The 23192-nt window shown below is 47.0% G+C and overlaps 6 protein-coding genes across 6 annotated transcripts; 2 read left to right on the top strand and 4 right to left on the bottom strand.

The window, feature by feature from the left end:
* Positions 1 to 792: 792 nt before the first annotated feature.
* On the top strand, positions 793 to 2967 carry NCS57_00548200 (Protein SQS1; the record flags this gene model as incomplete). The annotated part of the gene is made up of 3 exons (XM_053055401.1): positions 793 to 946; positions 1027 to 2467; positions 2517 to 2967. The coding sequence occupies 3 exons, from the start codon at positions 793 to 795 to the stop codon at positions 2965 to 2967; spliced, it is 2046 nt and encodes a 681-aa protein (XP_052914356.1).
* A 326-nt stretch (positions 2968 to 3293) lies between these two features.
* Positions 3294 to 3830, bottom strand: NCS57_00548100 (Histone H2B; the record flags this gene model as incomplete). Its single annotated transcript, XM_053055400.1, has 3 exons — positions 3294 to 3472; positions 3532 to 3603; positions 3668 to 3830. 3 exons carry the CDS (start codon positions 3828 to 3830, stop codon positions 3294 to 3296), a joined length of 414 nt encoding a protein of 137 aa, XP_052914355.1.
* A 1869-nt stretch (positions 3831 to 5699) lies between these two features.
* Positions 5700 to 6399, top strand: NCS57_00548000 (Histone H2A; the record flags this gene model as incomplete). The annotated part of the gene is made up of 3 exons (XM_053055399.1): positions 5700 to 5890; positions 5998 to 6290; positions 6344 to 6399. The coding sequence occupies exons 1-3, from the start codon at positions 5835 to 5837 to the stop codon at positions 6397 to 6399; spliced, it is 405 nt and encodes a 134-aa protein (XP_052914354.1). The 5' UTR covers positions 5700 to 5834.
* Positions 6400 to 7013: 614 nt separating this feature from the next.
* On the bottom strand, positions 7014 to 7722 carry NCS57_00547900 (NADH dehydrogenase [ubiquinone] 1 beta subcomplex subunit 9; the record flags this gene model as incomplete). The annotated part of the gene is made up of 5 exons (XM_053055398.1): positions 7553 to 7722; positions 7334 to 7466; positions 7201 to 7279; positions 7101 to 7142; positions 7014 to 7042 (listed from the first exon to the last, which is right to left on the bottom strand). The coding sequence occupies exons 1-5, from the start codon at positions 7573 to 7575 to the stop codon at positions 7014 to 7016; spliced, it is 306 nt and encodes a 101-aa protein (XP_052914353.1). The 5' UTR covers positions 7576 to 7722.
* Positions 7723 to 10354: 2632 nt separating this feature from the next.
* Positions 10355 to 12183, bottom strand: NCS57_00547800 (Transketolase; the record flags this gene model as incomplete). The annotated part of the gene is made up of 3 exons (XM_053055397.1): positions 10355 to 11083; positions 11138 to 11641; positions 12130 to 12183. 3 exons carry the CDS (start codon positions 12181 to 12183, stop codon positions 10355 to 10357), a joined length of 1287 nt encoding a protein of 428 aa, XP_052914352.1.
* A 4895-nt stretch (positions 12184 to 17078) lies between these two features.
* Positions 17079 to 18517, bottom strand: NCS57_00547700 (uncharacterized protein; the record flags this gene model as incomplete). The annotated part of the gene is made up of 2 exons (XM_053055396.1): positions 17079 to 17629; positions 17680 to 18517. The coding sequence occupies 2 exons, from the start codon at positions 18515 to 18517 to the stop codon at positions 17079 to 17081; spliced, it is 1389 nt and encodes a 462-aa protein (XP_052914351.1).
* Positions 18518 to 23192: the final 4675 nt, after the last annotated feature.

Below are 23192 nucleotides of genomic sequence, written 5' to 3'. Positions count from 1 at the left end.
GCACGGACCATTCGACGCGATGTGAGAAATCGAGAGCGATGGGGATGATAATGGTCGATCTAGGGCATGGTTGATGTCGATATGCCTTTTTTATATGTTCTTCGTATTTTTTTCGCTACTTGACGCGAGATTTGACACGTGTTTGTTGCCCTTTGTCCTTGTTTCTGATTATGTCTACATTCACAAAGGTTCTGTTGAAGCTCATGCAAGTGATGCCAGAGAGTTCAAGTGATTTCATTGTCAAAATTAACAAATAATACGAAAACACCACGCGGTGCGATTAAGACGGAGAAAACTACAGAGCAGCACGTAAAACAGTCAAATAACCTATCCATCAAGAATGAAAGGCTATCGAAATCCCAACTACCCAAGAATCAGGCGCACAAACCCGAGCTGGAGGCTCCCAACAATTACCCTACACCTGAGCGATGCACGCACTCATTGAAGTGACGTACCATAGCTGCAGTCTCCACCTGCTGATCCCCGCCTGGCCGCAAACACCGGCCCCACCAAGCACCCCTGCTGCACCACAACGTTTCCATGACTCTCATCGCCTGGGACAACTCCACAGCCCTTTGAAAAGGCCAATCAAAGAGCGTCACAGGCTGAGATACCCACCGCGGGGTGACTCTTTTTGTTGCCAACAACATAGCTTTTTGCTAGCATCCACTGCGTGAGACTTTTTACACAAACGCTCCGTGCTGGAGGCTCATACATCTACGGCCAAACCGCCACCCGCTCCATCGACTGCGAGGAGCCTTCACAATGCCGGCGATCGATCCATAGTTCGCCATGCCGAAAAACAAGAAGGGAGCTTCTACGCCTCGTGGCGCAAAGGGTGCCCGAGGTGGACGAGGAGGTCGCGGAGGTCGAGGAGCATCTCGCGGACGCGGCAACTATTCTCCTGCGCCTGCCCGAGTGAACTTCATCAGAGAAGAGACCACCGGTAACCAGCCCAATACACTGCCGGGCAGACACCCCGGGCCCGAGGAATGTGTCACGGCCAGCTTACTGACAGTACCGCAGCTGGGTTTACACTTGCGGACGAAGCTCGACAGACTTCCCAACATGACCCTTCCAGATGGAATAACTTGCGCATGCGACCCGTTAAGTTTGTCAGTGCTGGGCCAACTGAACCGTTGAAACTACTCGACGTGCTGCTTGACGAAGAAAATGACGAAGCTGAAGAACCAGCCACCACGGCGTCGCCTGAAACCAACACCCAACGAGACATGCAAGTCGATACACAAGATGAGTCTGACAATGAGATTGACAACCACGGCGAGAGAGGCGGGCATGAGGCGGATGTGGAAGAGGACTCAGACGAAGATGATCATTTTATCGGACCCGACGAACTCGAAGAAGCTATCCAAGCCCAAGTAGAGCCCGACAATGAAGCTCCAGAGGAACCATCGTTCTTCTTTGACCTGAAAGGAGACCAGTCACAGCCCAGGCTTCAGCAGGGCCCAGTCGAGATCCCAGAGCGACCGTCTTCAAGAAGCAGCAGCTCGAGCGAGGAGGTTATCCTGTTCAAGGGTCGCGCAGCCCCACGAAAGCCCCTGCAGACGGAAGAGATCAGCATGGCTCAAATGCAGACCGAGATACGGGTCGTCGAGCAAACAATCATCACCGAGTCGGCAGCAGCACCGTCACCCGCACCCGAACTGAGCGTGGAGCCACCGAATAGTAAGAAGCTCTCTAAGAAGGAGAAGAAGCAGAAACAGCGCGACAAGAGAAACGCACGAAGACAACTACAGGAGGAGGAAGATGCCATCCTCGCCGACTATATTGCCAACATGAAGGAAAACAGCGACGACGAATATTTCCGACAACTCATCAACGGTGGAAGCGACTCTGACGATGCCGAAGAGGATGCGTCTGACTCACCTGTCGCAACATCCAAACAGCAACGCGCCTCCTCCAAGCAAAAGGCTCCAGAGACAAGCGACTCAGACGAAGACCAAGAGGAGGATTTGTCCGAAGAAGACGACGAGGACGAGGACGACGAAGTACCCAGCGAAATCGACGATGAGACGCTGGCAAGACTTATCGCCGGCCAAGAATTGAGCCAGGACCTGGGCATGGAGGACGTCAACTTTGGCGATTCATCGAGCGATTCGGATTCTTCCAGTGACAAGGCCAAGAAGCGACAGCAGGTGATTGACGACGACGTTGATCTGATGGATTGGGAACGACCCAGCTTGCGACGGCGCAAAGGCAAGGGCGCAAAGGCGCAGATCACCTTCAATTTATCCGACTCGGAATTGGAGGCGCAACTCCAAGCGGCCTGGAAAACTGACCGACAAAAGAAGTCGGAGCGTAAGAAGCAGCGAGAGGAGTTGCGCGCGCTTGGGATGCTCGGAAAAAAGGCCAATCCCGACGATCTTCGTGTCAAATACCCGGATGGCATGAACATGGAGCAGGTTGCAGAAGAGCTACGAGCGTTTCTCGTTAGCTCTGATGAGCAGTGAGTCTGTCCTCCATGTCCCACCAGTCGTTTGCTGACCACTTCCTAGACTTACGCTGCCGCCCATGGACAACCATGCCCGAAAGATGATCCATGAGCTGGCCAATAAGTTCAAAATCAAGTCCAAGTCAACGGGTAAGGGAGACCAGCGGAGACCAACTCTCTACCGTACAGGTCGCACACTTCCCTACGTAGCAGTGACATTCGACCAAGCCATTAATCGCGTCAACCGGCGATACTTCCCTCGACTCGACATGAAAGGTAAAAAGTCGAATCGGCTCCCACCTGTCCGTGGCGGCGCAAGTGTCGCAGCTGCGACCTATCAAGATGGTGAGATCGTCGGTGGCTCAGCGCCGGAGCTTGGTGTTGAGAATCGTGGTCGCGCGATGCTGGAAAAGATGGGGTGGAGTTCTGGTACGGCGCTGGGTGCCATGAACAACAAGGGAATTCTGCAACCTGTCACGCACGCGATGAAGCGGTCAAAGGCCGGACTCGGCTAGATATTGATTCGATACGCGAACATCAGGAAGGACTGGAGCTGTGAGCTGAAAACCGGACAACACCTGTAACACTATGCAAATAGAAGGGGGCTTTCAAGTGCACGAATTCATGTTATCGAGACCCTATTCTCGATGTTTATTGTACAACCGCGAACCCCGTTGCCCGTGTGTGAAGACATTGCCCCCAGTGAAAAACAAAACCATCCGTAACGCATTATGAGGCTCCTAAAAACAGGGCCAGATGCCCATGAAACCTCGGAGTCATGACACCCTGATGCCACGCGTGAAAAACCAATTGACCAAAACAAACAAGCAAGTCAAGCCACTTATTTCGTCGAGGAGGAGTACTTGGTGACGGCCTTGGTACCCTCAGAGACAGCGTGCTTGGCAAGCTCACCGGGGAGGATCAGGCGGACAGAGGTCTGGATCTCTCGGGAAGAGATGGTGGACTTCTTGTTGTAGGCAGCCAGCTTGGAAGCCTCAGAAGCGACGCGCTCGAAAATATCTGAGTCGAAGTTAGGACAATGGACTTGGATGAGACGCGACAGATGGATCAAAACATACCGTTGACGAACGAGTTGAGGATAGACATGGCACGGTTGGAGATACCAGTGTCAGGGTGGACCTGCTTGAGGACTGGAGATGCAAGTCAGTTTGACGCGTTCGGAAAAGACGTGACGCGAAAGGGATTGAAACTCACCCTTGTAGATGTAAGAAGAGTAAGTCTCCTTGCGGGTCTTGGAGCGCTTCTTCTTGTCACCAGAAGCAGCGGTCTTCTTGCCGGCGTCCTTCTTCTCGGGAGCCTTGGAGGCAGTGGCGGGGGCCTTGGAGGCGGGCTTCTTGTCGGCGGCCTTGGGAGGCATTTTGAAAGATGTGAGATCGGAGAAAAAAGACTGAAAAGTCGAGTGTGGTTGAGTTGGATATGCGAGAACGCGAGCGTGTGTTGCGGGCGAAGAGAGCTGGTGGTGATGGAAAGTGATGGCGAGACAGGAAGATCGGGGGGTGGGTAGGCTTTTTGTAGCTGGGCGCGCGTCGGTGCAAGCGGGTTACTGATTGCCTTGGGGGGCGTGCGCACGCGTGCCTGCTAGCGGGAGAGGTTGGCAGGGTGGAGGTGATCTGGGCGTTGCTGGTCGCGCCTGCGTGCCCCTCTTTTTTTTTTAATTCCCCTTGGACTGCTGGGAAAATAAAAAATGGTCGAGTGTCCTATTTTTTGATTGGCCGGATTTGCGCGACAGCCAACATGCTGCTCTCATTCTCTTTTCTGATGTGAGAGCGAGACGCAGTCGCCCCACTGGCTTCTCTTTTCGTCATCCTGAAGGAGCACCGCTTCTGGTCCGCCTTCCGTGATCTCGCGCGCTGCTGGCCTCTTCTGCCAAACCAGCCACCATCTCCGACTCCGTCTTCATCATCCTTCCTCGGCTTGCCGACTGGGTCAATCTTCTCCCACTCTTTCACTTCTTTCCTTCTACACATCACACATTCTCGACTTGTACTTCCGTAGCATGCTCTCTTCACTCAGAGTCATCTTCATGTTGTCTAGAACCTGTATTGAACTGTCATGCTGTCCCAAAAACTCGCGCAACTATCGTCACTTCCTCATCGTGAATGAGGATCGTAGGACCTTGAGTATCTAAGCTCGTACTTCCACTGGCGTCTCCCATCCCTGCTCGAGGTCAACGCGCCCCGGGAACGCGCCCGTTCCATCTCAGATGCTCCGCGCATGTCCCGTCACGGCCGTGACAGATGACCGCTCGCCCTCCGGTGTTGACGCTCTGCTGGCCAGTCTCCGTCCCGTCTATCGCTCTCCACATTCTCCAGAGTCTGGAGCTCCGAGCCCGAGTCTCGCAGGGCTGCCGCTTCCGTTGACTGCCGGAACTGAGAGATCTCTTGGAGATCCGATCCGGAGCATCGGGGCTCAATTGTGGACCATATGCATATAATATCTACGTCACAGTACCCTGGAATGGGGTTGTTCAGGTCAAATGAGGTCCTATATACGTCCAAGATGGATCATTGAAGCCAAAATATGACTCTACAAGACTTGAACACGTATCAAACCTCATAGAAAAAGACCCAAAAGATGTAGACATCCTACATACACCAAACAAAATGGAAGTGAAAGAGGATCTAGGCCAAACAAACATTCAAAGTCAGACCAAAGGTTTGACTGAACCCAGAGACCCAACTCAATCAAACCAAGTGGGCAAGCCCAAATGCCTTGGACATCTCCCACGAAAGAAATCACGCAAAATGAGTCGACCAAGCAACAAACCTGGCTCAGACAAACGAAAAGAGATGAACCAGAAAAAAGTGCAAGACTTGGGGTGTCCAAGAGTACTGGAAAAGAATGCTGATTTCAGACGTTCAACCTCCCTCCAATGAACAAATGGCTCCGAGCAGAAATTTCAGCACGCGAGCGGAAAATGAGGAACAAAGGTGAAAAATCGTGCGAGGTGGATGGTCGGGGGTGAAGGAGGATACCCAGAAAGACGCGGGTGGGTGATTTTGGGCCTGGTGGCACGGGCGCGTTGGGGGGGAAGAGGTCGGTTTTATTATTTCGCCGTGCCAGTGAGGCAGGCGTGGCAGGTGTGCCTGTTTTTTATTTTATTTTATTCGGTACGCCCATTTTCGCCTGATCTGGTTAGCGCCAAATCGCGCGCGCTCGCCCCGTGGGTGATCTGGGATCAGAGCTCTGACGCGCGAAAAGTACTTAACCTCTACCTCCCCCGCCAACTTCGACTCTCTCATCAACTTCTCGCAATTGTCATCACCACCACGCTCTCCGACTCTTCCAATCGTCGCAAAGTCTCACCAGACTCACTCACCTTTTTTCCCACCTCAACCACCCCAAACAACCACTTTTCAAAATGACTGGCGGCGGCAAGTCTGGCGGCAAGGCCTCTGGTTCCAAGAACGCGCAATCGTGAGTTTTCCCAGATTGCCACGCCAACCTGGTCGCGTTTTGAAGCTATTCATGACGCGTCTTCAACCTTGTTCTTTGATCTCGAAGCTTACACATGTTTTCCACAGGCGTTCTTCCAAGGCTGGTCTCGCGTTCCCTGTTGGTCGTGTCCACCGTCTTCTTCGAAAGGGCAACTACGCTCAGCGTGTCGGTGCCGGTGCTCCCGTGTACCTGGCTGCCGTCCTTGAGTACCTCGCTGCCGAAATCCTCGAGTTGGCTGGCAACGCTGCCCGTGACAACAAGAAGACCCGTATCATCCCCCGTCATCTCCAGCTCGCCATCCGAAACGATGAGGAGTTGAACAAGCTTCTGGGTCACGTCACCATCGCCCAGGGTGGTGTTCTTCCCAACATTCACCAGAGTACGTCACCTCATTCACTCTTTTGCATTTCATTACTAACATTGTTCTTCCAGACCTTCTGCCCAAGAAGACTGTTAAGGGTGGCAAGAACGCGAGCCAAGAGCTGTAAGCGGATCGTTGGTTTGTGTTTTCTTGCGATGGTCGGTTGTTTGGGTTGTCATGACAAAGGGGTCACGGTTCAGGGTTCACACGGTTGCTTTTTTATCACTTTATTCGCGCGTTAGGGTTGTACAATAATCCCCCACGGCATGGTCATGAATAAGAAGACTTCAAAGATCAACCCTGTTCTCCCTGTGGCATCTTGATACTGATAGCGAACTGTTCTGCATTTGTAATTCCTCATCTTAGCGACCTTGAGATTTCCAACAACTAATTGATCTCTTCGAATTCTTCGCAACTCCTCGCCTCCGGTTTGTCGTTGGGAGTAAAGCATTGCACCCATGTTATTTCGCCTCCATGTTGCCGGCGTGGCGGAAGTTGAGCATTGCAAATGAACTTGCATTGAATATGGCGAAAAGCGACAGCGGCTCTGGCGGAAATTCGATCGATCTTAGATGTCTGTCTGTTAATCTCGGGAATGCGTCTCGATATCGCGACCACCGTGCGTAGAACTCGAGTGACCAAAACTTTCTTTGATTCGTGCTACAATTCGTTCTTCTGACCCTTCCATGCCCTCTATATACAGATATCTTCTCGTGCAACCCAGGTAGTCCGGCCGTAGTTTTAATGTCTGTTGACGGGGTGGGGGGGAGCTGTCGGTTCGTCAGTATCAATCTGATTCCTCCACAGGGGTAGGGGTTAGCGACTCACGGTCGAGGATAGGCGATGGCAGGTTTCGCTCGAACTTTGAGCCTGTGAGTCGTCGTTAGCAGCTTGCGTAGAGCCGTTGTTGGCCAATGGACAAGCATACCTCCGGGAGCAGTCGGGGGCGTATAGGGATCGGGGTGCTTCCAGCTCTCCAGTAGCTTTTCTGTCTCGCTCAATAGAGCCTGTATGCCATTGTCAGCCTGTAATCGCCCTCCGGCAGCCAATTGTCGTCTCACTCTTTGGTGTCTTGGATCAGTCACATTGCGGTTGGCCTCGAACAGTGAGCGAATATAGAGAGCCTGGCCACGCCACAAGTGTCGGTGGACGGCCCAATCCAGCGCCAGCTTCAATGAGCGGCGGTAGAGGGATCTGAAGGCCAAATAGGTTAGCATATATAGCTCGAGGGGCTCGACAGTCGTGTGCTCGGCCGTTCGGATGGGTTTGTGGTTACTGACAGAGCAGCTCGTCGCGTCGACATGGTGGATGAGGTGCTGAGGGTACGCGAGGCCGGGCCCAGTCGAGAAAGACTCCTCGCTAGGGTGCAATTGATCGGGTTTCGCGGGGTATCTCGCCGACTGGCGCTCGCACGATGGAATCCGGTGTTGACCTGTCGTCTTGGGTGAGGTTGTGTTGCGACGAAGAATGCCGACAATGACGGCAAAGTGATTGGTGCCTTGTGGCCTCGTTCCGGGGAATTGCCGACCAGATTGAGCCTACCCTATACATCTCGTTGTTACATAGATTTGGCATTCTTGGGCTCATTTCTTATTTTAGGGCTCTCATATTCTCAAATATGCATTTTTGCTATTATTCGGATCAAATGAATATGATTTTAGTTGGTTTTGCGGCATGGTTGTGGTGTTCTGTATTTTCTGAAGATTTCTTCAAATGTCACCTCTTCATACTAGCACTAGGGAGACTACTTTCTGGCTCGGGGTTTGGAATATGGCATAATTCATCCCAAGAGACCCTACGACACTGATTTTTGCCTTCAAAGACTACAGATGTCTACCTTATCTTTAAGTCGAAAGATTTCCACACCACTTCCATCAAAGTACTGACAGAGAAACGTTGTCGAGCTCGAATTGAGCCTCGGAGCTGTCAAAACCCCACGTTGAATTGATTCCCGAAAGCTCCGTCTCCTGGATTGGAATTAGTTTTTGGCTGCTTCTTAGTGGTCGAGCCTTTGGGACCCATAATTCGCACCAGCCCCGCCCATTTCATCACCAGCCACCCTTCCATGTCCTGTGCCAAGCCACACCAGCCACTGACCAGCCCATATTTGCGCACAGACACTAGCTCTTATCGCGATCTGAATTGATTAGATTGAGATAACTTATGATAAGCACAATGTCAAACGTGAAGAGGAGGGACAGACGGTCACCAAGGACACTTGTGAAGATTGAGATGTGCCCTACTTTCCATTAAGAGTTGCCAGGGAAACGGGAGATTTTGGAAGTTTCGACGTTTTTAGCGTATTAGGCTGGGACCGGCGCATTGGTATTGGAACAGGCACAACCACACAGCCAACCAAGAGTTGTGTTGAGGGGTATTGTATGACACGAGCACGACTGAGGAATATCGAACTGGTTGATGCCCTATGGCTTGAAGCGTATCTTCCGTGCCGCGCCTGTAAATCTAGAAGACCGAGCCGAATTTGATGCTGCCCTGGCTTAGGTTGAGACAAGTCGAAACCGGCACAGCTTACTGCAGGCAGTGCGCTGTCACCACGCGTTGCGACTAGAGACGACGTTATAATGAACTGTCATTAGCACGCAATTACAATTGAGTCGAAAACCTCAGTGCGGGATTTTCCCCAAAATAAAGTATGGCAACTGAACGCACTCCATCGAGAATGAACCATGACTCGTGATACTCGCTTATCAAAGGGCAGCCCATGTAGACGCGACTCACCCGCTCAATCGATCAAGTGTTGAGAAACACACTGCAGAGGCCCAAAACAGAGCCCGGGAGCAGGCGAAGCCCACTGATCATCAAGAAAGAACTGCAAGGTGAGACAACCATAGTTTGGCTCATTTTGTTCAACAGATGTCCGAAAGTGCACAGATATGACTGGAAGCAACATAAATTGTTATACAACTTGTCAAAGAATCTGGTCAAAACGGTAATAGTAAGTACTCCGTGTAACTAAGAACGTATGTACTATTCTCCGAGGGGAAAGTGGACTATCCTTGAATAACATTGTTGTAGTGTTGCGAGCAAGCGGCTTGCAACCTCAAATGCAATGCACAGGATGGCACCACGATGCCCTCATAGGTATGTAAAACGCCCCCTCAGCGCCCGTGTTTCGCCGACGACTTAAAAGTCTGGCTGTATCTGGTTGGCGCTTGTTCATGGGTTCCTCCGTTCCACAACACCACTTACAACTGTGCTCGGCTTTGACTTCCAATATGGTGACCCTCTCTGCTTGGTGCCCACGCTTTTCGAACTCGTTTAACCATTGAGCCATCTATAGGACACAGGCACGGAGTCTAAATTTGCCGGCAAAGCCACCAATAATGGAGTTCCACGTGGGCGCTGGCTAGATATTATCTTCCCAACCTTGGCAAACAAGACAAGACAGGCGGCCAGTGAAAGTGTATTATCCATAGAGGTATGACAATGAAACCAAGCGCTTTGCACTCATCACAAAAAGAAAGGAACAAGTAGTAACGCCGTAGTTGTCCTGTTCTACCTTAAAGATTGGACAAGTATTTCTTTTCAAAGGAAACAACTATATCTAAGTCTAGGTGATAGTTTTCCAATGTCAGAAAGCGCGGTCTAGGGGTGACCCAATCGACTGAGACTTGTTCTTGAAGAACTCAATGGTTGCAATGGCGCGCTTTGCTACTCCTTGGTAAACTCAAACTTCGCAAACAGAACATCGGCAGGGGCGGAAGCGCCGAAGGTGTCAATGCCAAACTGCTGATGAGTCCATCGCTGCCAACCCACCGTGCTCAGTGCCTCGACTGAGAGAGATGGCACACCAGAACCAAAAAAAAACAGATCGCTTGTAGTCCTCTGACTGTGCATCGAATACTTCCCAGCATGGAAGCGATACGACACGTGCCTTCAATCCATGCTGCTCGCTCAGGTATCCCGCAGTTTCAACACACAAGGCTACCTCTGATCCTGTTCCGACGAGGGTGATATCAGCGGAGCTGTCAGACTCACTCACAACACAGCCACCCCGTGAAGCTTTCTCAACCGAGGAGCTCCGCAGATGAGGAAGACTCTGTCGAGAAAGAGCCAGAATACTAGGTGTACTCATCGATTTCAACGAGACAAGATAAGCGGCACTTGTTTCGTTTCCGTCGGCAGGTCGCCAGACCGAGCAGTTTGGCATCGCACGGAAGTGCACCAATGTCTCGATGGGCTGATGTGTAGGTCCATCTTGTCCCAGCGCGATAGAATCGTGAGTAGCCACCCAGATGACCCGAAGACGCGACAAGGCAGACAGGCGGACAGCACCAGCAGCATAAGAGACAAAAATTGAGAAAGGTGCCGCTATACGGCAAGACTGTCCTGTAAGCTGCAAGGCCGTTCATGATGGCGCCCATAGCGTGTTCCCGTACGCCATAACGGAGATAGCGTCCTGAATAATCACCAGGAACGTCCTCCAAGCCCGGGGCTTGGAAGTCAACTGCGGATGCCCACCGCGTGAGGTTGGACGGTGTCAAGTCTGACGAGCCTCCAATCAATTCGGGGACAATCGCATGTATCTTGGACAAGACAGTTTCGGAAAGCTTCCGGGTTGCCACCGCCGGATCCGAAGGAGAAAAAGAAGGGAGGGCAGCCTCCCAACCGTGCAGCAAGGTATCAGTAGGCCTTCTCTGCAGGTCTGCGTGTAGTTCGGGGAATTGGTCAGCGTACTTGGCCAGGAGGCTGTCCCAGGTTTGTTTGGCAGCCAGGCCTTCTGCTGCCCGGTTTTGATATGCTTTGTAAACCTCTTCTGGGACGTGGAAAGCCTCATCAGCATTGAAACCCTATTTTGACTTGAGCTGCTTGATATCGTCGGCCTTGAGTGGGTTTCCATGTACGCCATGAGTGCCTTCTTCAAGGGAACCATAGCCAATAGTGGTTCTCAACTTGATGATAGAAGGTCTTGTCGTCTCCTCCTTGCACTGTTGAATGGCAGCCTCGATCGTGGCCAGATCTGTGTTTCCGTCTTCAACCACAATCACGTGCCAAACGTATCGCTCATAACGCTTAACGACATCCTCGGTGAAGGAGCAGTTAATGTTTCCGTCAATAGTGATCCGGTTGTCATCATAGATACAAATCAGGTTACCGAGTTGTAAGTGCCCGGCGAGGGAAGAGGCCTCAGAGGCAACGCCTTCTTGTAGGCAGCCGTCTCCGAGAAAGCAGTAGGTGAAATTGTCGACAATGCTAAAGTCGGGACGGTCGAAAACTGCTGCCGTGTGTGCTTGGGCAATAGCGAGGCCCACGGCGTTGGCAATTCCCTGCCCAAGCGGTCCGGTCGTTACTTCAACACCTGGAGTTTCGAAGTTTTCAGGGTGACCAGGAGTAATGCTACCAAGTTGCTAAAGTTGCCGCAGTTAGAGTGTGCAGTAAGATCAGTGGATCTTGAGGACTTTGAAGTTTTTTAGGTCGTCCATTGTGATCTCATAACCAAGGAGATGGAGCATGATGTACTGGAGAATACAGGCGTGGTCATTCCTACAACAAAGGTTAGAAAACGAATTTCATTACGGTCAGCTTCATGGGTCTTACGAGAGTACGAAGCGATCGCGGTTAGCCAGTCATGATGCGCAGGACTGCGTCTCAAAAACCTAGAAAATAGCACATGGGCTACAGGAGCCATTCCCCTATTTTGACACGTTAGCTCTAGGTTGGGAACGACGCTTGAACGACCTCGAGGTGTAAACCTACCTGGGAGCTCCAGAATGACCCGACTTGCTGTTGAAGGTTGCATCGGCCATTGATAGTTAGGATACTTTCCATCCATGTCGTCTGAAGCCCAGCATGCATAAGCTCTGAGCCATCAAGCATTGGAACTTGACACACTTACTGCCAAGAGGCGGACGGCCCTGATGGCCCTCTCATCGTCGTCTTTGAACGTCATGGTGAAGATGTTGCTTTGAACTGATTCGGTTGAGAGTTCAAAACCGCCGAGGTGGATTGTCACAGAGAACAAGTATCGAGAAAGCTGGGGCAATAGAGCTCAATATTTAAATTTAAATCATTGGAGCTGCTTCTACTCGCTCATTGCATCCATCCGTAACAGGACTTGCGTTCTTTCTGAGCTATGTCATGAGTCTCATTGCATTGTGGTTTGTTTATGACGAGCTAACATTAAGAGAGCTGCAGTCGCAGAATGAAACCCCCAAGACTCACAGAATTCAACCTGGCAGCAATTGGAGGCTTTGCGCATTGATGAACTACAAAGCCATGACAGTCCCAGTCATGCCCGGAGGCGATGGATGACTTACAGTAGTAGTCCACTCGGCCCGTGTTAAGGCCGACAGCAAGGAAAACGGACTTGAGAATGCCTTGGACTCCGACAGGACCACATCACGAACCAGCCAATCCGGGCCGGCGGTAGGACAGGCGAGAGTGAAGTAGTTACAGTCGAAAGAACCATGATGTAATCATCAAGAGCCTGGCTGCCAGGTGGTTGGTTCAGAAAGTTACCCATATCACTGCCCTGGTGCTGATCAATCATACGCTCCCTGCGACACGTCCGAGGTCTCAAGCCACTCTGATTTTCCCATCGTCCGAGTCTGTCCGGTCGAGTTCTTCCTCCACGAAGGCTTTTTTCTGGTCGGGGCCTGTCGCTAGTCTTGCTTTGCAAGCTTGCGGGCCTTCCGATTTGACTTTGGAGCATCGTCTCCGAACCTGGCCCGTCGCTTTGCCGCTGCTTCGCGTTGGGCTACGAGGTTAAAGAAAGAATCTGGAATTGACGATGTGGACATCGTGCTCGAATAAATCGGCGGCGAGTTATCTCCTTAGACGACAATGTGCGTATTGGCAAAAGGTGGGACTCTGGTCCAAGCTGGGATGAGCAAGCCATTCGTGAACCCGCCCCTGCTGGCCATGTGCGACAAGGAAAGGTCGATCAAGATGTCTTTCAGCTACGGCCAAGAGACTGGAACAGCACTGAATCTGTTGACCTCCAGACAGACGTGTATCCGTCAAGGCTCTCATCAGAGTGCGGCTGAGGCTTGGGGGTTGACGAGGGAATCAGTGTCAAGAATCTCATTCAAGGGGTGTGGGGTTAAATGACCCAAAAGACCTCTCCTCCGATTCTTTTATGGATAATTCTGTTCTTTTGATGCACTTCTACATCGCTCCTCTATGGAAAGCTTAGCCGCTTGGCAGCATCTTGCAACAGATCCATGATAGTCAAAGTTGAGTAGCGGAAGTCGTAGAACTCAGCCGGGAGAACACATTATCAAACTGGGCTTCGGTGTTCCGCTACCGCTGTTCTTATTATTGTTTCGCACATACTTGCTAGAGGCCATTTGCTGCCACAAGTGTGAAGCGTAATGGCAAGTGTGTGGAGGTTGGCGGGAACATCTGCATCCAAGGCTTTCGAATATGCTTGACACGAATGCGAGTCAGAAGAGCTGCGCAAGGTTAAACGGAATAGAGAAAGTAAACTTACTGACGTAAAAGCGAGCTGCTACAAATATACAAAGGATAAGGTAGGGAGACTCATCCAGCAACCGAATCGCCTCAATCCTCCGCACCTTGGCGGTCAAATTCTCGCAGGCGTACACACATCGAGTCGTGGCGAATGACCACTGATTGCATTATCAGCATGGGTTCCTCTCTTAACAATAGGATGATGATACGGAAAAACCTATAGGTTCATATTCCCTATTTACGTCTTTCGGTAGAGGCGCCATCTGTTGCAGCAACGTGATGAGTGCTCTAGTTTGCCATTTGTGTCAGCCCTTACAATCGATTCAAGGAAACCTGTAGAAGGAGGCTATACGTATTGAGAAGGCAGTTTGCCAGTGTGAAAGAGGGATCCATCTCGCCTCTCGGGACGTGGTCCTGTTCGTAATTGACGAGCTGGAAAACAGTTGCAACAATTTCCTTGCGCCAGTTTGTGAGCCGTTCATCAATCCTCTGAGCTTCTGACTGCCAGTCGAGTCTCTGTTCTAATCTTGAGTGAGAGTACATAGGGCTTCTTAAGAAATTCGCGAACTACTCCAAGCTCTTCAACCGCAAGCGTGATGCAAAGGGAAAACCCAGACGAGTACTGAGGTCTGGGCGAGGCAGGCTGATCTTGTGGTACTGCCAAAGAAGACCATAATGATTCCATGCAGGGAAGTCTTGTTGACAGTCGTGGGTCCAGATCGGTATAGTGGTTGGGCAGTCCAACAGTCAACATGCCGTCGAGCATTTCAGTCATCCAAAACACTCGAATAACCTCCTCCTGTTCAATACTGTCTATCGGAGCAGAATGTCTAGGTAATGGCATGGTCGACGGGTGGGCACCTGTGGTATCTGCAAGGGAAGCTTGCAGGCGGGGGTGCAGGAACAATCTGTCACAGCTTAGCACTTTTTACTCCAGTATCAAACTCGGAAACATTTGCGTGTTTCCCATACCTTTTGCAGACTGCTATCATATTCCAATTATGGCCTTCCATACCAGCGTATATCTTGATAAGGTATGTTCAGAAACCTCATGAAGAGAAGGCCGATGAAGGATGAGGAACCACTGATGATACTTTTGGAACCATGTCCTAACGCATACATTGGCGGCTGGATATAGCAAAGACTCTCGGGACGTCAGGCCCTCTTGCTAGTCTATGGTGGTGCGAGCTGGCAGTGTGACAGCGTGGAGACCATCGCTGGCTGGCGTAGCTTCATCCGTCTCGGCTATGGTTGCCGGGTTGTCGACCTGAATAGGCTCACTCTGATTCGAATGGACCGACGGGGCAAGAAATGGATCCGTGAATGGCATAGGGCTCGACTTTTCCAGATGAGTCTCGATCTTGTTCAGACGGTTCTGAACGTCCTCTGAGGGCCATGTAAGTCTGATGGGCAAGAGTAGAAACAAGGGTATGGTGGTATCATGGAACCTACCTAACTGGCGCTCTAGTTGGGATACGTAACCGGCTTTGAGCCCCGGCCGATGTTGCCTCGACTTGTACTGGCACTCGAAGTCATGCTTGGCACACAGGCCACACCGAGGTCGTTGTCGATCACACGCGACCTTGCGAGAACGGCATACTAAGCAACTGCATCATTGGTCAGAGACGGTAACTCGGTCACGATTCATGGTTCGGACATGAACTCACGCAAGCCGGGGTTCCTTCTGGGGCGTTGGAGTTGAGGCAATACTCAAGTGAGACCGAGGCATAACAAACGCAGCGGGGACGCACAAAGTTGTTTGGGCCGTGCACTGATACAGTTCTTTTTTCAGCCACGGCCTCAATTGTACGTCCCCTTTACCTCGGAATCAGTCCACTATCATGACGGTAGACAAGGAGTCATTCCCTGGCAATGCTTCTACTCTTGACCGTTTGGTCGCCAAGGTTATTGGTAAGTCCCGACCATTGTTTGCCTTCCATAGACAAAACAAGCGGGAGGAAATAGCTTCTCTCTTGTGCTTTGACTACAACTTCTTTCCTGTCACTTAGCGAAATTCCAATCATGCCCCAGCGACAAACGCGTCCTGATCTCGATCTCGGTTGTTCCAGGGTCTGGCAAGTCAACATTGGCTAGAGCTGTGGCAGATCGCGTCCAGGAGTCGATGCCGAAAGCCAGCTCAGCTATCATGGTTCGTATGGATGGTTATCATCTGTATAGATCCTAATTAGCCGCCATGCCTAATTTTGCCGAGGCAATTCATCGCCGGGGGGCTGCATTTGCCTTCGACGCCGATCGATTCTATAAGCTTGTTCAAGCTCTTGCTGAGCCAATCACGTCTTCAACACCAACCATCTACGCGCCCAGCTTCGACCACGCAGTCAAAGACCCCGTGGAGGACGACATTGCTATCCCTGTGGATGCCCGTGTAATCATGTTTGAGGGGCTTTGACTCAGTCTTGATCGGGAGCCATGGAGTTCGGCAGCCAGATTGATGGATGAACTCTGGTTCTTGGACGTCGATCGTGAGATCGGTAGGGTGAGGTTGGTGAAGCGCCATGTAGCTTCAGGTTTTGTGCTGGATCTTGCGGCAGCGGAGGAACGAGTAGCCACCACAGATATGCTCAACGCAGATGATGTTCTAAACAACCGACTGCCGATAGACGAGTTTATTCATTCCTAAGATAGAGAAAATTTAGATTTTTGTCATGTTAAACTTTCAACTGGTCTGAGTTTATGTAGTCGATAGTGACTATTGACGAGACTTCGTTTTGTATCTTCTTCCCAAGTATCGAATGCTGTCGCTGTAGAAGTCGCATCCTCTGGCGAGTGATATCCTCATAGTCCCCTTATAACTAAGCCTCCAGCAACACTTGAGAGTTCTTCTAGAACTCTGCTCTGGTACATAAGTGGATCAGGAGGTGCTGAATCGGTAACGAACACAATGGCTATCGCCATATAGGTTCACATGACGTAAAAAAAAATGGCTGAAGGTCTCTCAAGCATTCGACATAGTATCAGTTCACTAGGTTTTAATACCGTCATGGATTGATAACTGTGTCTTCTGTTGTTGTGGCTGATGGTCATTATGATAACAACAATCATAACAGTCCGTCGAAACATCATAGAAATAACAACAAAGCAAATTCCAAACACTAAACAAAGCAGTTGTATTTTACAATAACCCGGCCGAACTCTTTTTAAGGTTCTGCATCACAAGAACTGGAGGCTGTTATACCCTTGACGATGTTTCTGTTGGATAGAATAATCATTGATCCATCGGCGACAGACTAACTATATACTTGTTCAACTATTCCTCCCAAAACTGCCAGCAATTGAGTTTCCAGAACTATATCGCAACTAAACTAGCTGCTTGCGATGCCTCAAACTAGCAAAGGAGTCTTTTCACCCCACTTAGGATTGGTGGTCGACGTGGACAGCGCCTCCAACTCTCTTGTCCATTCCAATATCGGATGACCTCTCGGTTCCTGGACTCTGCATATTGAGGTTTTCATCCTGAACAATGTCGTGGGCCTTGACACCATCAATGATACCAACTTTGAAGATCACAAATGCCGCGGGAATGATGCAGGCCGCGAAGAAGGACATCTTGACAGCAACAGCTCCAGAAAGTGGGAAGGATGAGATCGAGCTGATACCATAGGAGATTGCCTGTCCTGCACTCTCGATACCGCGGATAATGGCACTGAGACGCACAAGATCTGCACCGTTCTTGTTGACACAACCAACCAGCCAGTAAAAGTAGTCGTACATGAGGTTGAAGCCGACAAGCATCAGGATGTAGGCGCAGACTCCCTGGCCAAAGCCGTCATCCGTCCAGTCGAAGACCGGCTTTGTCTCCATACCCTCGTATCTGTTTGTCATAATCATCGCGTAGATGTAGAGAGCTGCTTCGAAGGCATAAATAACGATGAAAGCGATCACGGTACGCGTGTGAGAGTTGGCTTGTGCCAGTCGAGCCAAAAGCCAAGGACGAAGTTGCAGATGATGACACACCCGCTTGCAACAAGCGAGGACAGGGTTGGGGATCGGACGGTAAAGTAGGTGGTATTGTACGTTGAGAAGAAGGCTTCGGAGAAGACGCTCTGGAACATCATGGGCAACAAGAGCAGAATCTCCTTGCGGCAGAGAACCTCCCACGTAGTGCGTAGTTCGCGGGATAGCTTCTGCCGAATATCGATGGTGACAGGGGTATGGTCGGCGCGCTGCACCTTGTGAGGCGGAGAAAGAAGAGACGCGACGAAAGGGCCGAGGACCTGGATCGAGATGAACACCAAGTAAGTTTCGACGCTGATGTGCCCAGCTTCACGGTGTGTGGCGTTGACACCGAGGGTCACAGCACCACCAACCATCTGACCGACAATGCGACTCGCAAGCCAGTAAGCTAGGTACTTGCCCCTGCGATTCTTCTCAGGGTAGGCCAGAACAACAGCTCCTTCGGTCAACCAGAAGATGCCCGACGTGATGCCGTCAATGGCGCAGGCCGCCATGAGGAACCAAGTGTTGCCGTACTTGACGTTACAATAGACGCTCGCGGCATAGAGAGGGAAACCTGTCATACCGAAAGCAAACGCCCATCGCAGTCCGATTTTGGCGATGAGGGTACTGCCAAAGATACAGATGACGAGTTGGAGACAGAAGATGACTGAGTTGGCAGCATTGACGTAGTAGGGATCGGCTGAGCCAGCACCGCCCAAGCCATTCATAGCAGCCCAGAGTCCTGGGGCAATGAAGGCGCAGGCTGCAACAGCAGAGACATTGGAGATGGTGTGTTGCCAGGTTCGGCGACTAAGAAGAGGGCCGTTCGCCTCGGTATCTGAAGGTTGATTCATGGTGATAGAAGTGTGATTGAGAATGGGGATGATTGATAGACAAGAGAGAAGTTGAATGTATTGGAATGGAAAGAAGTCAGATTATGGAAGGGTTCTTCGTGGTCTTTGTATCCTCGATTCAACGGCGAATAGAGGCCAAGATTCTAAGACTAGAATACTCTACCCCATCTGGGGAACATTCGACCCCGCGGGAAACTATTTGATTCTTGTTTTTATCCTGGAAAACATCACGTTAGTCCCCATTTTTGCGGAGAAGGTGAGAACACCCAGCTGATCCCGACTCAACCTACGGCGCGTGTCGATGCCGTCGGCCATTGACCACCCGTTCCCTCGGGCTACTGATTCATGGCACCGAGTGCGGTTGGGCCAAGTTAGCTTTCAGTGGGGTCCAGAAGACTCGGTGTTGTCCGGACCATCGTTCATTTGAACCCCATCGAGTATGGTGTTGTTGATCGGATCCGGTGAGACAACACTCCCCCGTGTGTCCTTAGGATCCAGCGGCTGGCTATAACTCCCTCACCACACCTGGCCTCTTACTACATCAAGATCATCCATCCATCACTCGTAAATCTCTTTGACATAGCAATCCGTTTGCAGCTCGACCAGTTACAGCATGAAGGAAGAAAACGTTCACCTCCCCAAGTATCGAGAGGCAAAGCCCTCTCAGGGCGATGCCTCGAAGCCGGTCTCAAAACTATTCAGTCTTGAGAACTGAACAGTGCTTGGTAAATAGAGGCCTCCACTTCCAGCGCGCGATACTCCCTTACGAGTATGACTGACTATCTGGCATAGTAACCGGCGCTACTGGCTACCTTGGTGTCACCGTCACCAAGGCCATTCTTGAAAGTGGTGGAGATGTCGTATGTCTTGATTTGGCCGAGCAGTCTCCGAAGAAGACATGGGGTAAGTTGTTCTGGATTAGGTTGGATCCTTCTCTGGCTTTCCGAATTTGATCATTTTATGATACGAGATCCACCACTGATAGGTTCCAGACGAGGTTTTGGAGGTAGTAGAGCGCTTCTCCGGCTCTATCTTTTACTTCCAATGCAACATCTGTGACGAAAGTCGGATAGCGTCTGTATTCGAGCAGCTCCCGTTACTTCTCAAGAAGCCCCTGCGTGGTCTCGTGTCTTGTGCGGGTGTCTCTGATAACGGCCCTGCCACGGAATTCCTGGTGAATTCATGCTGACGTCTGTTTGACATCAACGTTACAGGCACCTTTGCCGTTGCTCAGCAAATGGCCAAGGAAGCTATCAAGAGCAACTTGAGCATGGGTCTGGTATTTGTGGCAAGTATGAGCGGTTATGTCACTAACAAGATTGGTTATCCTTGAGGACTCGTGGTATATTCAGTCGGAAGTGTTTATACTGATTCAGAATAGGGTGTTGACACCGCGGGTTATAACTCACCCAAGGCTGCTGTCCACCAGCTGACTCGCTCACTTGCAGCCGAATGGGGCTCTCGTGTCAACATTCCTCTCATCGGGGTAACCTCGTTGTCGCCAGGATACATCCGAACAGATGCAACGGCCGAAGCCCTTTAGAAGCCTGGTATGGAGGCACAGTGGGTCGGTGACTCAATGCTCAACTGGATTAGCACCGTTGACGAGTTCCGCGCACTTGACTTGTTTTTACTTGGAGATGGTAGCAGTTATATGACCGGAGTGGACTTGAGAGTTAATGGTGGCTATTGTGCTTAGTAGGAGGAGCATTTTAATAAAATAGAACGAATTACTTAAAAACATATTACTTAGGAAATTACTAATAGCAGCCTGTGATTAAAGGCTAGCGAACCTGATCCTAATGCCTGAGGTTAATATATAGCTTGCAAGGGCTTATAAAGGCGGCTTATAGTAGCTTATAATAGTAGCTTATAAGGGCTTTTAAAAATAGCTTTAATATTATATTTATAATATTAGTATTAATAATAAGCTAAGATTAAGTTTTAATTAGCTTAAGTATAAAAAGAAATTAATAAAATAATATAAAAAGCTAAATAATAATTAACTTAATAAAAGATATATTTAATAAAAAAATTATATAATTATATATTATATTTTAAATATTATATATTTAATATCTTAAGTTATAAAAAAAAATAAAAAAAAATAATTATATTATATTAAAATTATAAAATTATAAGCTAGTTATTAAAGTTATTAACTAATTAGGATAATCCTAGTATAATAATATATATATAAAAACTTTTTAAAAGCTTTAAAATTAAGCTATTATAAAATACTTAATAAATTAAAGTCTTTTATATAATAAAAACTTATTTTTATTTTATAATTTTATTTTAATTTAAGTATTAAAGCTTATTATTTTATAATTTTTTAGTTTTTTTATATTAAATACTTAATATAAAATAAAATAAAAGATTTAAATTATATTATTTCTTAAGATAATTATTTACTTTATAAGCTATTTTAAAATATAACTTAAGAAATATCTTATTAAATAATTTAAACTTATAAAATCTTAAGAAATTAATTTAAGAAATTAAAAAATATTATTATTTATTATTAATTATATATTAGCCTTAAAATAGCTTATTTCTAATAAATAAAATAAATATTATAAACCTCTTTAATTTTAATTTTAATCTTATTAAATAAGTTATAAAAGACTTATAAATATAAGAAATATAAATAAAAAACCTTTTAAAAGAATTAATTTATAAATATAAGCTAAAAGCCTAATAAAATATTAATATAATATTTTATTTTTATTATTAAAATTATTATTAAAAGTATTATTATTTATATATTTATATAATATATATAATAAGCGAGTGGGATAGATAAGTAAGTGAGATAAAAATCCCTTAACTTATATTATCTCTATTTAATTAATTAATTTATTACTAAAAAAGATATCTAGCTTAAATATTAAGGCTAGAATCCTTTTTGCCCTTTAAGCCCTTTAAAATAACCTAAAATTAAGCCTCCGGCGCGCTATAGAGATATATAATATTCATCATATAAAGCTCTAGCGCCGGCAATAAGGCATCTAGTCTTAATGCGATATTATCCCTAAATTATATAAATTATTAGATTTAGAAAAATAGATCTTTATTTATTTTATTTTTAATCTAGATTCGCGAGGATTCCCCCCTTAGCTTTATGGTATAAAAGAAATAGCTAATTAATTACTTACCGACTGCGACGCATTACTAATTAATACCCGCTAGGCTTTAAATTTCATTAAGTAATACCTAGCCCTTAAGATATATTTTTTTTATAAATATAATTACTAGAGAGTAAAGTATAAAGACTTAATAATTATCTATAATTAGTTTTAGCTTATAGTAAATATAATCGCGAAGTATAATATCTAATTAGATAATATCTATAACTTTAATAAGATTAGCTTTCTTATAGGTATAATTATAAGTAGAATAGTTATTATAAGCTTAGAAAGGTATTTAAAGCTAAAATTAATATAGCCTAGGAATTAGGAATAGATTATAATTATTTAAGTAATTAATATAAAAAGCTAGGTAATCTAATTATTTATTATTAATATAGGCTAATATTACCTCGCTAATTAATACTAAGATAATAACCTCTTAGGTAATTAGGCTATTATAATAACCTAAAATAGCTAGATTAATAATAAGATTAATCTAAAGTAGCTAAAGTACTTTAATTAATATATAGCTAAATAATTAAATAGTCACTATTATCTTTTAATCCTTAATAGCTATAAAAATTATTATTTTATTAAATTTAAGAGATATTATAAGGAGAAGAAGATTATCTAGCTTTATATATTACCTTATTCCTCTTATCTATTCTAGCCCCTTAATATTAGGTACTTTAGGCTACTTAAGAAGGCTTATAGTTAAGAAATAGAGTATTTAATTAAATACTTTATTACTTATATTTTAAAGACTAAGTTCTTTCTAGCCTTCTATGCCGCATATAAGGCTACTATAACGGAAAGAAATATTAAGGGGGCTTTTAAAGGAGCTAGCTTTATTCCTCTTAACCTAGAAACTATAGTCTTAAAGCTTAATATATAACTATAGATACTAATGCTAATTAAGGAGGTAGCTAAACTATTAACCCCTTAGGCTTTAAAGACCCTAAAGATTATACTTAAGGCCTAATCTTAGTCTAAATACCTTAAAAGATAAATTAGAAGGTATTAAAATAGCTCTCTAGAATTAATTCTTAAAGTATTAAAATCTCTTATAAAGGGAATAAAGGTAATTATATATAAGATAGCTCTTATAAGGGCAAAGGTCTAAGACCTTTAATAAGTAAATAAGATATTAAGCCGGCGCCGGAGAGTAAAAAGGATTAAATTATAGAAAAGAGGGGTAATAATGATAGAGGAAAGAAGATAAATAATTAATTAAATAGATATAGATATATAGGTAGTAGCTAAATCATCGAGGAGTAGTAGTCGAGGGAGGTTAGTTAAACTAGGTATTCGGCGATATAGTATCTATAGTAAGCCCGGGTATAATATAAGGACTTATTAGATAGTAATTAAGATATCTAGGGAAGAGTATAATAAGTAGTTTTAATTAATTAAATAGTCTATAGTATTTTTATAATAGTTTTTAATCTTAGGGGTAAAGAAAAATATCTTACTCGCTTATCTATCTTACTCGCTTATTATATATATTAAGCTAAGATATATATATTATATATTTAATTAAATAA

Source organism: Fusarium keratoplasticum, chromosome 4, assembly GCF_025433545.1.
Source record: "Fusarium keratoplasticum isolate Fu6.1 chromosome 4, whole genome shotgun sequence".
Lineage (NCBI taxonomy): Eukaryota > Fungi > Ascomycota > Sordariomycetes > Hypocreales > Nectriaceae > Fusarium > Fusarium keratoplasticum.
The sequence above is the reverse complement of the archived record's forward strand: the minus strand, read 5'-3'. Positions and strand labels throughout refer to the sequence as shown.